This window comes from Vidua macroura, chromosome 3 (assembly GCF_024509145.1).
Source record: "Vidua macroura isolate BioBank_ID:100142 chromosome 3, ASM2450914v1, whole genome shotgun sequence".
Taxonomy (NCBI): domain Eukaryota; kingdom Metazoa; phylum Chordata; class Aves; order Passeriformes; family Viduidae; genus Vidua; species Vidua macroura.
The window spans coordinates 49,215,723-49,231,147 of record NC_071573.1 but is presented as its reverse complement, the minus strand read 5'-3'; the positions used below and the strand labels follow the sequence as shown (position 1 = coordinate 49,231,147).

The following is a 15,425-nucleotide window of genomic DNA, read 5'->3' as shown; positions in this document are numbered from 1 at the left end:
GCCCCGCCGTGAGATCCGCCGGCGCTGCTCCGGCCGCGGTCCGCACCAGCCCCGCCGCCCGGGACGAGCCGCAGCCGCGAGGGATCTCCCGCGGGAAGCCACGCCGGAGCCCGGCTGCGCCGCAGCCGTCGAGCGCCTCCAGCGCCACGCCGACGGCAGGGACGGCGCTGCCCGCGGCAGCCTCTGGCCGCCACCACCTGTTACCTGCCGCAGCCTCCGCCCTGCCGGAGCACAGCGTTCGGGCCCGGCCGCCCCGCCGCGCCCCGCACGGCGCGGCGGGGCGGGGGGAGCGGCTCCGCCACATCCGGGCGCCGCCGCTCTCAGCGCGCATGAGCGGTCGCCCCGCCGCTACCGGGCCGGGCGCCGCGGTATCGCCGCCGCCGCTCCTCCTCCCCGGGGCGCTGCGCTCCGCGTTGTCAGGCAAGGGGGAGCGACCGAGAGGCGGGGGAGGCTCCCTCCGCGGCAGGAGGAGGAGGAGGAGGAGGAGGATGGTTGTGGGGGCGGGCAGCGGCAGGCGCTGGCAGCAGCCGGGAGAAGCCCCGCTGGTGACTGGCTGGCGGCACACGCAGCTCTGAGGAGGAGGCGGAGGGTGCTGAGCCCAGCCGAGCCGCGGGGCGGGCGGCTGCTGCCGCCGCGGGGGGAGAGACTGCGGCGGCAGGAGGGGACCGGCACACGCACACACACACACACACGCGCGCGCGCACGCGGACGGGTGACAGCGGCGGCCGCCACGATGTGAGGGGGCTGTGCGGGCGGCGCGGGGTCTCCGCGGGGAGGAGAGGAGAGGCGAGGCAGCCCGCACAGCCCCGGCGGCGGGAGGGGTGGCCGGGGCGGGGCCGGCTGGGCCCGGGGCGAGCCGCCTTCCCCGGCGGGCAGGGCGCGGGGCGGCCGCGGGCGGCGAGCGTGGGACCGGCGGTGGCGGCGCTCGGTGGGCTGACCGACTCCTGTTTGCTTGGCTCCAGTCTCCGTCTCCGAGCCCGCGGGCCTCGATGAGAAGCGCCCCTGCGCTGCCGGACTGACGCCTCGCCGCTCTCCCCGCGGACGAGGAGGAGCGCGGCGCCCCCGACCGCGGGCCGCCCCTGCACCGCCCTCCCTGGCGGGGGTTCGTCTGCCGCCTGCGGGGCGGGCGGCGCGGCGGTGACAGCGCGGCGGCGGCGAGGCCGGGGGGAGCGGGAGCGCCGCCGCCGAGGACCATGAGGAAATTTAACATCAGGAAGGTGCTGGACGGCCTGACGGCGGTCTCTGCCGTCGCCTCGGCGTCGTCCGCCGCGCAGCAGCAGCAGGCGGGGAACCGGGAGACCGAAATCCAGGAGACGCTCCAGTCCGAGCACTTCCAGCTCTGCAAGGTGAATGAATGCTGCAGCCCGAGCCGACGGGCGGCCGGGGAAGGGGGCGCGCCGCCGCGATGGGCGCTGCGGGCTTTGCTTCTCCGTACCGACCTCGCTGAGCCTACCCGCCGCTAGTGTTTACGTGTTTGGATTGATTATTTCGGGGGCGAAGACGGGAAGAAAGCGGTGGGTGTAGCTGTACAGGTCTTGCTGGATTTCTTTAGTCGTCTTTCTTGGAGAGTTTCGGGGTTTGTCGTCGTCTAGACTCTTTCATGCGAGTAATCCTGACAGTGTTCACTAAGGCTTCGTAGAAAGAGTTGGATGGATGGGGGAAGGAGTGATGCTTAGCTGTAGTGCAGATCTGATTATCGTGGCGTTTGAGTAGAAGCCTCTGCTAATGGGCCCGAAGGACAGGGAAGCTGTCCCTCTGCATTATTTGGAAATCATTTAGCCTGTTCCTTTACGCCTGAAAAAGGCTTTCGATGTTTGTGGTAGTTTCATTGCAGTGTGTTGCCAAGTTGGTGATGCTACTATTGCAAATCCTATCTAGAGATGAAGTTCCCGTTTATTTATTTGCTTGTGTGTGATACGATAACTGCAGTTTGTGTCTGCACGCTTCAGAAAATGATGCAGCGAATTAACCACTAGCTGTATCGAGGAATAAAAACTGATTGGAATATCAATACTTATTTTTATATTTGCAGTGCACTCATGGCCTAGCTTGACATGGATGAGCTTGTTTGTGGACTCTCCTTTGTTTTTTTGTGTATTGCAGGCATTTCTGCTGCTTTCAGGAGTTGGTCATGAAGGATATGGAAAAGAGCAGAGCTGTTGCCAGTTAGACTTTATTCAGTTGTGGAATACAGGGAGTTGTGGGGTATGCCTGCAACTTCAGTGAACTACAAGGAGTATATCAGAAGTTTGATATGTGTTTATGAGGTCCTGAAATACCTCTGCTTTAAACGAAAGCCTTAGAAATGGAAAAGCTGCCATTTATATGCCTTGGGATGCATGCATTTAGAATGGAAGTAAGAGTAGGTGACAATTGTATTATGTTCTCAGTTCTGATTAATTGCAGCCTGAGAAGTTTAATGGAGTCATTGCTTGGTCAATTACCAAATTAGTCTTGGCTAACCAAGAAAGCTAAATGTGCCAATAGGTCCATATTAAGAAAGAATCCCATGGTTGAGGGGGTTTGATTTTTTTCAACGAGGTATTTTTTGGTTTGGTCAATTCTGGGGCTGTCTGTTCTCTTTGAGGGAAGTAGAGGCTGAGAGATTGGTTCTGTCAAGCTCAAGTTGCTATTTTTTTCTTTACTGAGCTGAGATGCACTGTCATGTTGGGTCTGTTGGATTGAAATTGAAGTGATTCTCAGAAAAGCAAGTTTATAGTAGTTCTGATGATTAGTCTGGCTTTGTTGCCAAACTTGCTAGGAACATCTCAGATTTTAATAGTTTAGCGTCTTTGTTAGAGCTGAAAATAAGATTACTCAGGGAATGAGGTAGATGAAAAAATGAAATGCTGAGTTGATACAGTCTTTACACAGAAGAAATGTTAAGACTCAAATTAAGTTTCAGAAAGTCTGTCACTTGATGCTCGAAGATGAATGAGTAATTATGACTTTAAAAATCTTTTGTAACTGGTTTGTGTAAAGCAGGTGATTTTCTCAGTTTATGATTAAATTGCTTTGTAGTTCATTTTTAAATTGTGATTAACACTGAATCCTGTTCTCTAACATACAGTCTTGATTGTTTTTATTTTTGGTGTCCTGCTTGACCCATTGTTACTGCACTGCTCTGACTTGTTAGACTGTACGCCACGGTTTCCCCTATCAACCTTCAGCCTTGGCATTTGATCCGGTTCAGAAAATACTGGCCATTGGGACTCAGACTGGAGCACTAAGGCTGTATCCTTTTGTATTCTGAAGTGGATTCAGTGCACCTCACACAGGTGATGTCTTGATTCAGCTGCTGGAACCATTCAGAAGTCTGGTGGGAACCAGGTATGCAGGAGGGAAGAAAAACAGCAAACTCTCTTTGCTGTTGGTGGGTGGCTCAGCTGTTCTGTGCGATGGTACGGCTGCTCAGTTGCCATTATCTCAAGGTAATAGATAAGTTTTGTACAGGGTTACTAGTGTGCTGACAATTTACAGCAGCTGACTGCAAATCTAAAGAGAGACGTGGGCTGAGCTCTGTTTTGTTGTTCTGCTCTATCCTCTGGGGTTGAAGCATTCTGTCTGTGCTGCTTGGTGAGGTGGTGTTTGGTTGTTTGTTTGTTTGTTTGTTTATTTTTTGTAGGGCTTTTGGTTGGGCTTTTGTTGGGTGGTGGTCTTGTTCTTAAGATAAACTTTGTAATGCTCTAGTGACCTTCTACTACCGTGTTGCCAAATGAGGGTTTCAAGTGGGGACAGTAAAAGGTACAGGGATTGTATCTTGCTAAAAGCTTCCAAGTGACAGAGAGAAGCAGAATGCATTTGTGAAGTAAAGCACTAGTAACCCTGCTTCTTCTTGTTCACTAAAAAGTGAACTACCCATATGTTTACAGCCATATGGTACCACAGCCATATGCTACTATCCAAGCCATGTAACAACATATGCGTTTAAACTTTTATTTTTAAAAGAAGGTGTCCTGTAGATTCTTTAATCCACACTGCCGTTGTCAGAACCTTTACTTGTCAGCATAAGAGAATGAATTGACTTCTTTGTTGTCCTGAAATTGACGGAATTCTAAACATTATGGGGAAGGCTTAGGGCCATCTTGCTAGAGAAATTGACTTAATCCTCTTTAAACGTAGGTAAATCTAACAATTTCCTTTGGTGTTTATATTAGTCTCCAAGTAGACCTTTTTTTGTTTCTTTCTGGTATATCACTAGGTTAATTGCCATAAGAAGATTGACTTTTAAAAGTTGAAAAACTACAACTAGAAAACTATATTTCTGTTATGAATGCTCCAGATTTCTTAACTCAGAGCATGAGGAATAGAGGTAATAATGCAATGTTCTTAATGCCATATTTGAAACTACACTTAATTTAATAAATTTTCTTTTTTAAGAGGTTATAGAGTTGACTTAAATGAAGAGTGAAATGTGTATGGGTGGTGTTAATTACTCTTGTATTGGTAGAATAGGTGAGAAAGCAAAAAGAGACACAGAAATAAGAACTTGGTTTGGAGGAACAGAAGAGATCAAAATGTACTTGTTTAGAGCTTACTCACCTGTAATTTTGGGGAACATGATGTTGCAGTTTGGATAATGATGACTCAACAAAACCTATTTCTGGGCACTCATCCATGGCTACGCACACCTGTGAATTCATGGAGTGTGAATTGCTCTCTAAATAATTGAGAGAGATATTGCAAGATTGTTTGGGAAGAAAGCATTACTGTGAGAAAATGACAGAAAATGTGTTTTCTGAAGGAAGGAAAGAAGTTTCATGCAGAGGCTGAAATGTTAGTGCTCTTCTAACTTGATGAAGATGAATATGCTTCTTAGTACTTTGATACAGCTCTTGCTTCTTGGAAGACAGGGTTAAAAGCCCTCTGCTGATAGAGTAGCCCTGTAACCAGACAATACTGCAGAATTTGCATCTCCTGTGATTACCTCCTCATTGTGATGGAGAAATGCAGGCAGAAGGAATAGACTCAGACTATTCCCAATGTAAAAGCAGCCTCTTACTTTCTGCTGGTTTGAGAAGAGTGGGTAAGAGTGAAGCTTGCAAGAAGTGCTTATTTCATTCTGCTGCTCAAAGATAGAGCCAACCCTCAGGATGCTTTGCCCACTAAGGTTTTTATGAATAATAAATTACGTGCAAGGGTTCATTAAAGTGGGATCCCCTTACTCTTTAAAGCTGCAAAAATGTTTTCAATTGAAATAAGCTATAGACTAGAAAGACTGAGTGTCAGTAAAGTGTTATTCATTGAAAAATCATGAAAGTGCAATGGAAGTCAGTCCTATTTTTTTTCTGTGTTCATGTTGTGAGATTAGAAGTAAAGGAATGATAGTGTTTCTTTCATTGCCTACCAGCAAATGGGAGGTGGATATTAGTGTTTTCCTTGTGTCTTCAAGTATAGGTACATCTTTTTATGCTCTCTGTTGCAAGTAATCTGAAGGACGGGGAAACAAGTTTGATGTTTTCTTGGAAAGGGTATTAAGGGCAAAATAGTCTTAAATCAAGGAGTGAGAACCTGTTCGAGATTTCATTAATATGTGAGGAAATCAATGTTACAGTCCTGATTTGTCTTTGGACTATTTATCAGACTCTTTACAGAGATTCTCTGTGTTTGATCAGTCTTCAAATTGGGTATTTGAAGTTCTGAACCAGTGTTGTTCAGAACAGGTTAATGTGAGGAGTTTTCTAAATCACACTCTTATCTTACTCTTCTTTATGAGGCCTCTGTAACCGCTACTGGAAGAACAGAGTGACTTCTTATACGCAACTACTAAATGTTTGCAGTACAGTTAAAATGATTTGTAAAAACAGAACTGAAGCTTTTTCTGAAGAACCAAAACCTGTGGTTACAAATACACTGCCAGTTCAATGATCTTGTCTTTCTTTATCTTAATGGATAAATATACTAAACATCAACATTGTATCAAATTCCCTAAATCCACAAAGTAATTGTAAAAATGAAAGTACCTAAATTATAGGCGTCACGTTGCACTGATGGGATTAGAAGTAGAATTACTACTCTCTTAATATTTTTTGCCTCTAGGCTTGATGGGTGTAGTTGGTAACATAGTATGCTGGGGGGGAGGGGGTGGCAGCTTTGCCATTCTGTGCCTATAAGCAGCAGTTTTAAGAGGGAGAGATGTCCGTAAAAATACTAGGAAGAGACTGCTTTTAGTGTAAAAGTTTAACCTTATGAGTCATGAAAGTTTGTTTGAGATTATTCACTGGTTTAACTTGAGCAGTATATCCCTCCTTTTTATTCATTTTAAAAAGCTTGATGAGTTACTAAGAAACACTTCTAATTCTTATTTATCTAGGAGATTTAAAACCAAGATTTTTCGAGGCAGACAGATCCTTAATTAGAGAAGCATTTCCCCACCCCAAAAAGAACATTTTTAGCAATTAATAACAAAAGTTCTGTTCTCAGCTATGAACAACAGCTTAGTTACTTTATGGTATATAAGGAAAAGTTAAAAAGTGAGTAGCTTAGTAGATTAGAAACCTTGAGCCACTTGATGTGACCCTCTTCCTGACATTAAGATCTGTTAAAAGCAGTTAAGCTGTTGGATTCTGTTTTCTCTGTTGCAAGGGAAATTGAGGGATGATGCAGACACAAGGCCAGAAGCACTGTGCTGAGTGACATAAAATCTCAAATGATTTGGTCCAGTTGTTCTTCTGAGTTTGTGGTGTGGTTGGAGGATACTTTTTGCAGCTGTTTGAGGTGTGTGTGTCTTGGCTGGTGGCCTGCTTGGCTCTTTTGTGGCAACTCTGCCTCAGGCTCCCTCTCCTCTGTGCTGGATTTTTGTAGATGTGCTCCCCACAGGGAGCAATTGTGCTCACTATTGATTTCAAACTGCTATGGTCAGTGCAAGCTGCTGGTGGCCTCTTTTGTCACTGCAAGTCAGTATCTTTGGTTTTCTCCATACTTGAAGGGATTTAGCTGCTGTTACCAGGGTGGCTTTCACCTCTTGATGTACTGTCGAAATGTGTGAGATATCAAGTAGTTAAAAATTCATCTATACTGTGCTTCTTCTCGGTGCATAACTGAACTATTGCAGTAGGACATATAGTCCTTGGTCTTAAGAAAGCTTTGTGCATAGTTGGCTGTGCTTTGTTTTCCCAGCAGATATCAAAACCTTCTAATGAGTTAGAGTTCAGTTTATCTACTCAAGGTTTAACTTGGTGTAATCGGTTAGACTTTGCCCCATGATGTCCTGACAGTGCTCAGTGTCATAAGTAATAGCCCTGCTTCTGTGCTCTTCATTGCTTTTGCTCTTCTACTTAGAAGGCCCTCTGGAAGCCTAATGTGATCTGAACAGGGGGATGTGTAAACTCTGAAGAGGCTAGAGAAAGATATAATGAGCTTTTTCAGGATTTCTTTTGCCTTTAGGATGGTGTTTCCTCAGAAGTTTTAAGTCCAGGGCCCTGTACAATTAATAATAATAGGCGAGTTTTTTTATTTGCTTTTATAAGGTAGAATAATCTTTGAAGCTAAAGCAGAAATCTTTGAAACTAAAGCAGAAATATAATACTGTAACATTAATTCTCCTGGTCCCTGCTGTTTGAATAAGTTTCTTAATTTTTCTGCACTTTAATTTTTCTATAGCAAAACTAAGACAATATATCAAATTAGATATTTTGTGTTAGTTTCCCAACATAAATACAATATCTACTGGTGCTTTGTGCCTTAAAAATATGCATTTTCAGCATGAAGTTCAGCCTCTCTCTTGCTAGAGGGAGTTCTAGAAAGGAAGACCATTTTCACTAGAAATAATTGAGAATGAAGGGAATAAGAGTAAGTGTTGTACCTTCCACACAGACAAAATTGTGCCTCCTATTCTTTATTCCCAAGAAGAATAGGTTATTTAATTAATGTTTGGCGCTTTTTTTGCCCTCTTACAAACCAAGTTCACAGGAAGGAGAAAAATTAGATTGTTCATCATTCCGTCATTAAAAATCTGAATATTCCAATCATCCTGAATGTCAGTATGTTAATTTCCCCAGTCTTTTCAGCACTAAAATATGACTTATGCAAGCAAATGGCTGAAGTTTTTATGTGTTTGGGGTATATATAAGGCTTGTTGTCTGTGATTTCCATTCTCCAGCCTTTTTGAGAACTCACTTTTTTTTTTTTTTTTTTTCTTTTAAAACAAAATACCTCAAAAGCCTGGGTATGTGGTTCCATGCAGTCAGTTTCTGATGAAGTGCTTGTTGCAGCATCTGGATAGCTTTGCTGTAGATGTATGCTACAAAATTCAAGCAATTTGGTGAATTCTCTGAAGCTCTAACAAAATAGTATTTCCAAGTTGTGATGTGATTATAGCCATTAAAATTATTTCTCCTTTGGATCATTCAGACTTTGCAAGGCAGTCTGACTGATTTTGCTCCTTATGGAAATATCAGCTTGAGATATTTGTGTGTTGGGGTTTTTGCTTTTTGGGTATTTTTTTATTGAAGTAATTCTATACTTGTTCTTTCTTCTCTATAGTAGCTCTACACTGGCAGTAGGACAGTGGCTGGAGTTGTTTAGAGTATGCAAAGATATCAGTTTTGTAAACAACTGAGCATCCAACTGATGTTGGCACATCTTCAAGTGGGATGCTGAACCAGATGAAGCTGGGTGACCCTTTCTGACCTAAATTACTCTGTAATTCTGTTGATTCTGTGAACACACCAAATTTGAACTGAATTACTCTTTCGTGGATGGTCAGGGTCTTTTGGCATTTGTACACTGAAGAAAATGGTCTCAACCCTTGTCACTGGTGTTCCGGACTTTGAAAAAAAAAATATGCCTGTTTTGGGAAGAGTTCTTTGTAAAGCTATTAAAAATATTGCAGTAGTGTCATTTAGAGACACACTGATTATTTATTATTACTAAAATGTTTGTTGTCTACCTTGCCACTCAGTTCACACAAAGTAGTTCAAACAGGAAAACTACTTTGCTTAAAGCATATGTTAATCTTGTCACATTTCCGTTTCTTGTAACACTGCATTTCTTGTCATATCATCCAGCACTTTGTTCACATGGCTATTGTTATCTTAGCGAAAAATTCCCATCCTCTAAATGAAGAAAATCAGCTACTTTTGGGTGTTCTGAAATGAAATAGGGCCAAAATGGCATGGTGAGGCATGTATCTTCTAAAAGTGCATGGAATTAAAACAACTGACTCCTACACAGAGAAAGCTTTGACTGAATTCTTTATAATAAATAGGATGGTGTTCTTTTTAAATCTGTGGTTTTACTTGTTGGGAAACTTAGTGTGCTGGTTTTGGCTGGAGTAAAGTTAGTTTTCTTCACAGTAGCTGTATGAGGCTGTGTTTTGGATTTGTGCTGGAAACAGTTGTGATAATGCGGGGATGTTTTTCTTATTGCTGAGCAGAGTTTATACAGAGCCAAGGACTTTTCTGCCTCTCACCCCACCCTACCAATGAGCAGCCTGGGTGTGCACAAGTAGTTGGGAGGGGACATAGCCCAGGACAGCTGACCCAAAGGATATTCTATACCATATGGTGTCATTTTCAGGATATAAAACTGGAAAAAAAAAGGAGGAAAGGGTGTTTGAAGTGATGACATTAGCCTTCTCAAGTCACTGTTACACATGATGGAGCCCTTCTTTCCTGGAGGTGGCTCCAGCCCACCCACGGGAAACAGTGAATTAATTCCTTGTTTTGCCTTGCTTGTGTGCTGCTGGGTGGTTTTTGCTTTGTCCATTAAACATTCTTTATCTCAAACTGTGAATTTTCTCTCTTTTCCAATTTTATTTCCCCATCTCACTGGAGGCAGTGAGCAAGTGTCTGTGTGGAGCCTAGTTGCCAGATGGGGTTAAACTGCAACAATCCTTTATGACACCAATGTGCAGCTCAAAGGATTTGAGATAATGACAGGTTTGACGGGAATGTGCTAGATTGAATGTATAGCTGTAATTGCTGATTAGCTATTAATTGGCAGGTGCTTGTCAGGAGCCTTGCTTGCCTGACTGTACATTAGGGTCCAGTGCTCATTAGTGGCTGGCTTTTGCTGTCGCTGCTGCTGTGCTGCTTTATCACCTCACTGTGCTGTGCCTGGGAACACTGTGATAACAGCAGTGGGATGTGCCAGGCTGGCAGGTGGCCAGGGACTCGCTGTGTGTCTGTGCTGCTGGCCCGGCTGGCTGGGACTGTGCTGTGAGCTTCAGTCAAAGGGACCTGACCCATGGATGAGTCCACGTGGGAGCAGGTGGATCTGTGTCAATCAGGACAATCTGGAAGTGGCTGTGGTTGTGACAGTACAGCAGCAGGAATACCTCTGAAGGGATGGAGGCCCAGGGATATGTCTGTGCTGCAGCAGGCAGATACTGACGCATCAGTGCCTGTGGATAAATCCATGCTGGAGCACCTGAAAGTGTGTGGCCATGGATAATCCCACATGTGGGCAGGTATTCCCCTGGAAGGACTGCAGACATGGGTAAAGCCATGTTAAAGCAGGTTTATCTCTGAAGGGACTCCAGGTAGGGCCACGCTGTGGCAACTGTGGCTGTGGGGAAGCAGCAGGTCTTTCATTTGGGAGTGTTATTGCATATACTTTGATTTTACTAATGCAACTTCTGTTAGTAATTCCTTTTGTTCAAGAATACCTGAAGTATAACTGTATTGAAACTCATACTATAATCTACAAAAATGTACGAAGAAAACTTCCCTCTAGGTATTTTACTGACAGAGCAGAAACTTAATGGATATAGTCTTACAGCTTCAAACTTGCTGGGTCATGGTGAACCTGGGGAAGGAAGTATTTGGAAGCAAAGTTTGTAAGGCTGCAGGTTACTGTAGCACTAGCATAGTTTGCTTCCTTGTACCACTTTGCTATTTGTGAAACACGGAGGTGATACATGGATCGTGTGACCTGATGAGGTTAGGCTAAACTGTAAGAGGACATTGGATGGCTGGAGCCCAGCTTAGGCTTTCAGACTTGTGGTATGCTGCTCAATTCACTAAGATCTTAATTTGGCATTTTACTAGATTTGTTTTTTCTTGATCACTGTGGAATGGCTTTTAGAACTGAAGTAGCATTATTGCTGCAGGAGATGACATGAACAGTTTTAGTCAAGTCACATCTGGAAGAGTAGAAGCAGCTTAAGATTTGAGATGTGATAAAGAAAGCATGAAGGCACAAATCAAGGTTGCAAACCCTTTCTTACGAAACTTTGTTTGACAGAAATTTTGTAACTGCATTAGACTTCTAAGTGTCTAGGTCCCTTTGTTGTACAAAGGTTTCAAAAGGCAAAGGTAAGTATTCTTACACAGTAAATTTAAGGTGACTAGAAGTTGGTTTATCTATGTAGAACCTCAGTGAGAAACAGAACAAAACTTGCAAATTGTTACATTCAATATGAAGATAAACAGAACTGCAGGACATGGATTTTGGGAATAGTTCACTTTGCCCTTGATCTTAGCTATCTGGTAATGGTTTTACATTTTGAAAAATATTGGAGTACCTAATAGTTTTGAAAGAGTTAATACTGTGGTAGGTCTTTAATCTGTTGGGTCTTCCTTCTTCCTGTTCCTGCTCTCAATGTGCCTATCTTAAAGTGTACCATCAAACTGATCATAGTTTTTTTGAAAAATTGTGGTTCTTGATCCTGCTAAGTTCATCTCATTAAGTAGACAAGACTCTGCTTTCCCAGAGATGTAGTTCTTTGACATGTAGTAATTTGTTTGCCAGCCTGGGGAATAGGTTTGTGTTACTTCTGAGGCAAAACCGCATTGCATACCCACTGCCTGTGTGCTGTCTGCCAGCAACTTTGGGAGTTCCCTTGTTTTGCTGACCCATAAGTTTCAGTTGTGCTATTGTAATTGGTAGTTGAATGCCAGTCAAGTGCAGCCTCCTAGAATTCCTGATAACTTAATGGCCCCATTCATGTCAACGTTTCTATCATAAGCTACTGGGTAATTGTATAGCTTGTGTGTTTATCAAAGGAAGCACTAAGTTACCACGGCTGTTGACTTTCAGTGCAAATACAGGTGATTGTCTAATGACATAATTTGTATCTCTGTCAGTGGTATTTGTATCACTGGATTTAGACACATTAAAATAATTAAGGTCTTGGAAACAGTTGAAACAGAAATATTTTGGAAGGAGGAGTGGTAGAGTGGTATAATGCCTTATTTAGTAAATTTCTAAAATATGTAGCAGTTCTGTCAGGATCTGGGGACTCATACTGAATCCTGATTCCTTGTGATTTTTACAATGTATTTATGAAATTACTTTTTCTGTGGCTGTTGTTTAGTTCTGGAACAATGATGTTCAGTTTAAGACTGACACAAATGAGAACCATTTTGTCTTCCACTTTAAAATCTCTCCTTTTAAGAAATTCTAAAACTAGCTTTGTGTCAAGATCTTCACAACTGGAGGACATCCTTGGTCTATGTACTACTTATTTTAACTTGTTCACTTTATGCAATGATTCAGTGTATTTTGAATCCCTAAGCTTTGCTTAAACAAAAAATCTAGTTATTGATAGTGCTTGTATTGAGGCAACTATATCAATTGCTGAATTAAGTTTGATTTTAATACTGTATTAGTAAATTTTTTATCAATATCAGGAGTAGGTCCTGCACAGTCTTCCATCCATAGTCTTAGTATGCTTAATGCTAAGATTAAATAGTTTTAAACTTACGGATTTTTACTTGAAAGTTTTGAGATTTTTTTTTTCCAGTTACTTAGAGGTATTCTAAGTATTATAAAAAATAAATATTATATTCTAAATGAATTCTATTTCAAGTGCCAAGAATAGTGAAAGTAGGTGGAACTAGAAATGTGTGTCTGCAAGTATAGAAAATAAAGTGCTTTTCAGGAATGCCAGGTTCACAGAATCACAGAATGGGTAAAGTTGGATGTTACCACAGGAGGTCATCTAGTGCATCTCCCCCACTCAAACAGACCCTGCTAGAGCACATGACTCAGGTTTGTGTCCAGATGGCTTCTTCAAAACATAAAACCAGAAGTTTTTGTAATAATAATGATGCAGATCTTGTAATATGTGAAAAAGGGCAGTCTGAAGTGTTGCAGTTTGCCAAATCAATTATTTGATTGCTGTTGTACAGAGAAGAGTTTACAGCTTGATAGAAATAAGTCAAGGCTACTTTATTTGCCGGTTTTACTAAATTAATTTAGTTTCATGAACACCTTAAAAAAGGTAGTAACAAAACCTGATTTAGGTTTAGAAAACCTGAAGTTTAATTTTCTTCTAGGATTGATATAATAATGGTTCACAGTATGTCTTTAGCCCATCCCCCTCAAACCGCACAGTGCTTTTTCAAGGAGTGCTGCTGGAGAATGGAGGCTAGGTTCTCCACCAAGAAAGCTGTAGATCAAACTCGCCCTTTTCTGAGGTATCTCTCACAGATTCTCCAAGAATTAGTTGTCATCTCCTGCTTTATATTGTCATATAAACTCCACAGGAATTTAACTTTGGAACTTTGTAAGCCAGGGAACTAAAGAGAGGGTGCGGATCCAAATGAAGCCATATGTTTGTACTTCTGCTTAATGAGCTATTATTTTATTTTGTGTGATTCATATTATTTAAGCAGGGTTTTTTTAGCCTCTTGAAGCTGGTGTCTGGCTTGTACTCTGTATGTGTACAAGTAACCTTATTAGATTTTTGGTTCACATAATAATGATAAATGTAACACTTCAAGAGTAGCCAACTAAAGAGGTAATCCATCTGGTGTCCAATGTTTTTAATAAATTTCTACTATAGGCCCTCCCTCTTTCCCAACTAGTAACAATGATTCCTTGTCAGTAGCAGCAGATGGACCTATTTGCATTTTCCAACTTGGTCATTAGGGAAAAAGATGGAATACTAATTTTTTTGTGAGCACTTAATGTTCAGTTGATAGTATTAGCGTGCCTTAATTTTTTTTAGCATATGCTCTATCCAGTCATACTACCTTGTTAAACAGAGCAGATGTTCATCCTCACAATTGAAAAACATTCTTAACTGGACTTTGTAATGTAGGTTCAACTGTTAGAGTTACAGTTCCTAAGCTTTAGTGATGCTTATTAATATGGAGAATGGACTGCAAAACAATAACTTGCCTGGCATTCCCTTTTATATGTGTTCCAAATCTGTGTAGTAAACTGATGCAGTAAGATTACCTCCACAGCCACCCCTGAATGTCAGATACAAAGGAAAATCACAAAAAAAAAAAAAAAAAAAAAAAAAAAAAAAAAAAAAAGCTAGCATGGTTAATATCCCCTCATTCTTTAAAATAATAATGGGAAATACAGCCTTTTAGAACATCCTGGTGAGTTACTAACACTCACCAGGAAGGAGAGCTATCAGGTAGCCTACATGTCGAAAGCAGTTAGTAATTGCTTTGTTAGTCATGTCCCCATGTTTTCATAAGGGCTTTTGGTCAAAGGAAATAGAGCTCAAGTAACAGCCACTGACAAAGAATACTACCATTTTCTTAAACTTTTGTGCTTCTCTATCTTTAGTTTAAAAAAAAAAAAACTAAACAAAGGTATAGGTCCACATTTTTTTTCAATTGCCCTCAGTACATATGGCCGCCTAGGATGTTATACCTGTTTTCTTACAGACCTGGTCCATGAAAGTATTGTGAATATAGTCTCAGTTATGTTAATAATCAAAGGGTTAGTTAAAAAAAAAAAAAAAAAAAAGGAAAAAAATTGATTTATACATATTTTAGAGGAGAGGCAGCAGGAGTTAACTTATACAATCCTGTTCCTTACCTGAGTAGCAAAGGACAAAAACTACATTTGAACTCTGGCAGTTTAAAGGAACTTTTTTTTCCCCCGGTGTATTCTCTGCAATAATTTCCAGATCAAATAAATGGTGTTCTGGATTTAAGGAAAAAAAAGTAGGGAGGAAGTGGCATTTTCCAAATTAACTTTATTGACTTTTGATGATCTGTTCTTTCTCTCGGCAATTCCCAGTGAAGGAAGCAGCACATTGGATAATGCTGACAATGAAGTTTGGTTTCAAAATAGTTAGAAACTGCAATTTTATATCATAGCATATGACCAGAAGCACGTCTTCATTTCAACTCAGTACTAAATATTGTTATCATTTTCTGGACACAACTTATAATTTTCTTAGCTCTTCTCTTTCCTTGTCAGTAAGGAAACCTCTTTGCTACTAAAGCTGAAAATTGAGATGCCTGAACAGTTGATGAAAATGTATTAATGGAATGATAAAAAGTAAAATGCCAAGACTGCTGAAGTGGTGTAATGGTAAGTGTATCAAGGAAGCTGTTGTGCAGATGGGAGTGTGATGATCACGCTGGGATCTGATGATGTTCTCTGCCTTCAATTTTTTGTTTGCAGGGGAAGTTACTGTTGCAATGAGAACACAGTGCTGGGCAAGTTCAGAAAACAATGCCCTTGAGTAAGTTTTAAACGAGAAATGCTACTCTGTGCCATTACCCAAT

General features: G+C 42.0%; 1 protein-coding gene across 6 annotated transcripts in view; it reads left to right on the top strand.

Moving 5' to 3' along the window:
- Window positions 1–1,056: 1,056 nt before the first annotated feature.
- Window positions 1,057–15,425, top strand: part of STXBP5 (syntaxin binding protein 5) — a 103,983-nt gene continuing 89,614 nt past the window's right edge. For 5 of the 6 annotated variants that reach the window (XM_053972648.1, XM_053972651.1, XM_053972650.1 and 2 more), the window contains exons 1-2: window positions 1,058–1,346; window positions 3,137–3,234. In XM_053972648.1, coding sequence (XP_053828623.1) covers window positions 1,194–1,346; window positions 3,137–3,234 — 251 coding nt within the window. In that variant the 5' untranslated portion in view covers window positions 1,058–1,193. Of the gene's footprint in view, window positions 1,347–3,136; window positions 3,235–15,425 lie in introns of all 6 variants that reach the window. The other variant, XM_053972652.1, reaches the window with a different exon arrangement.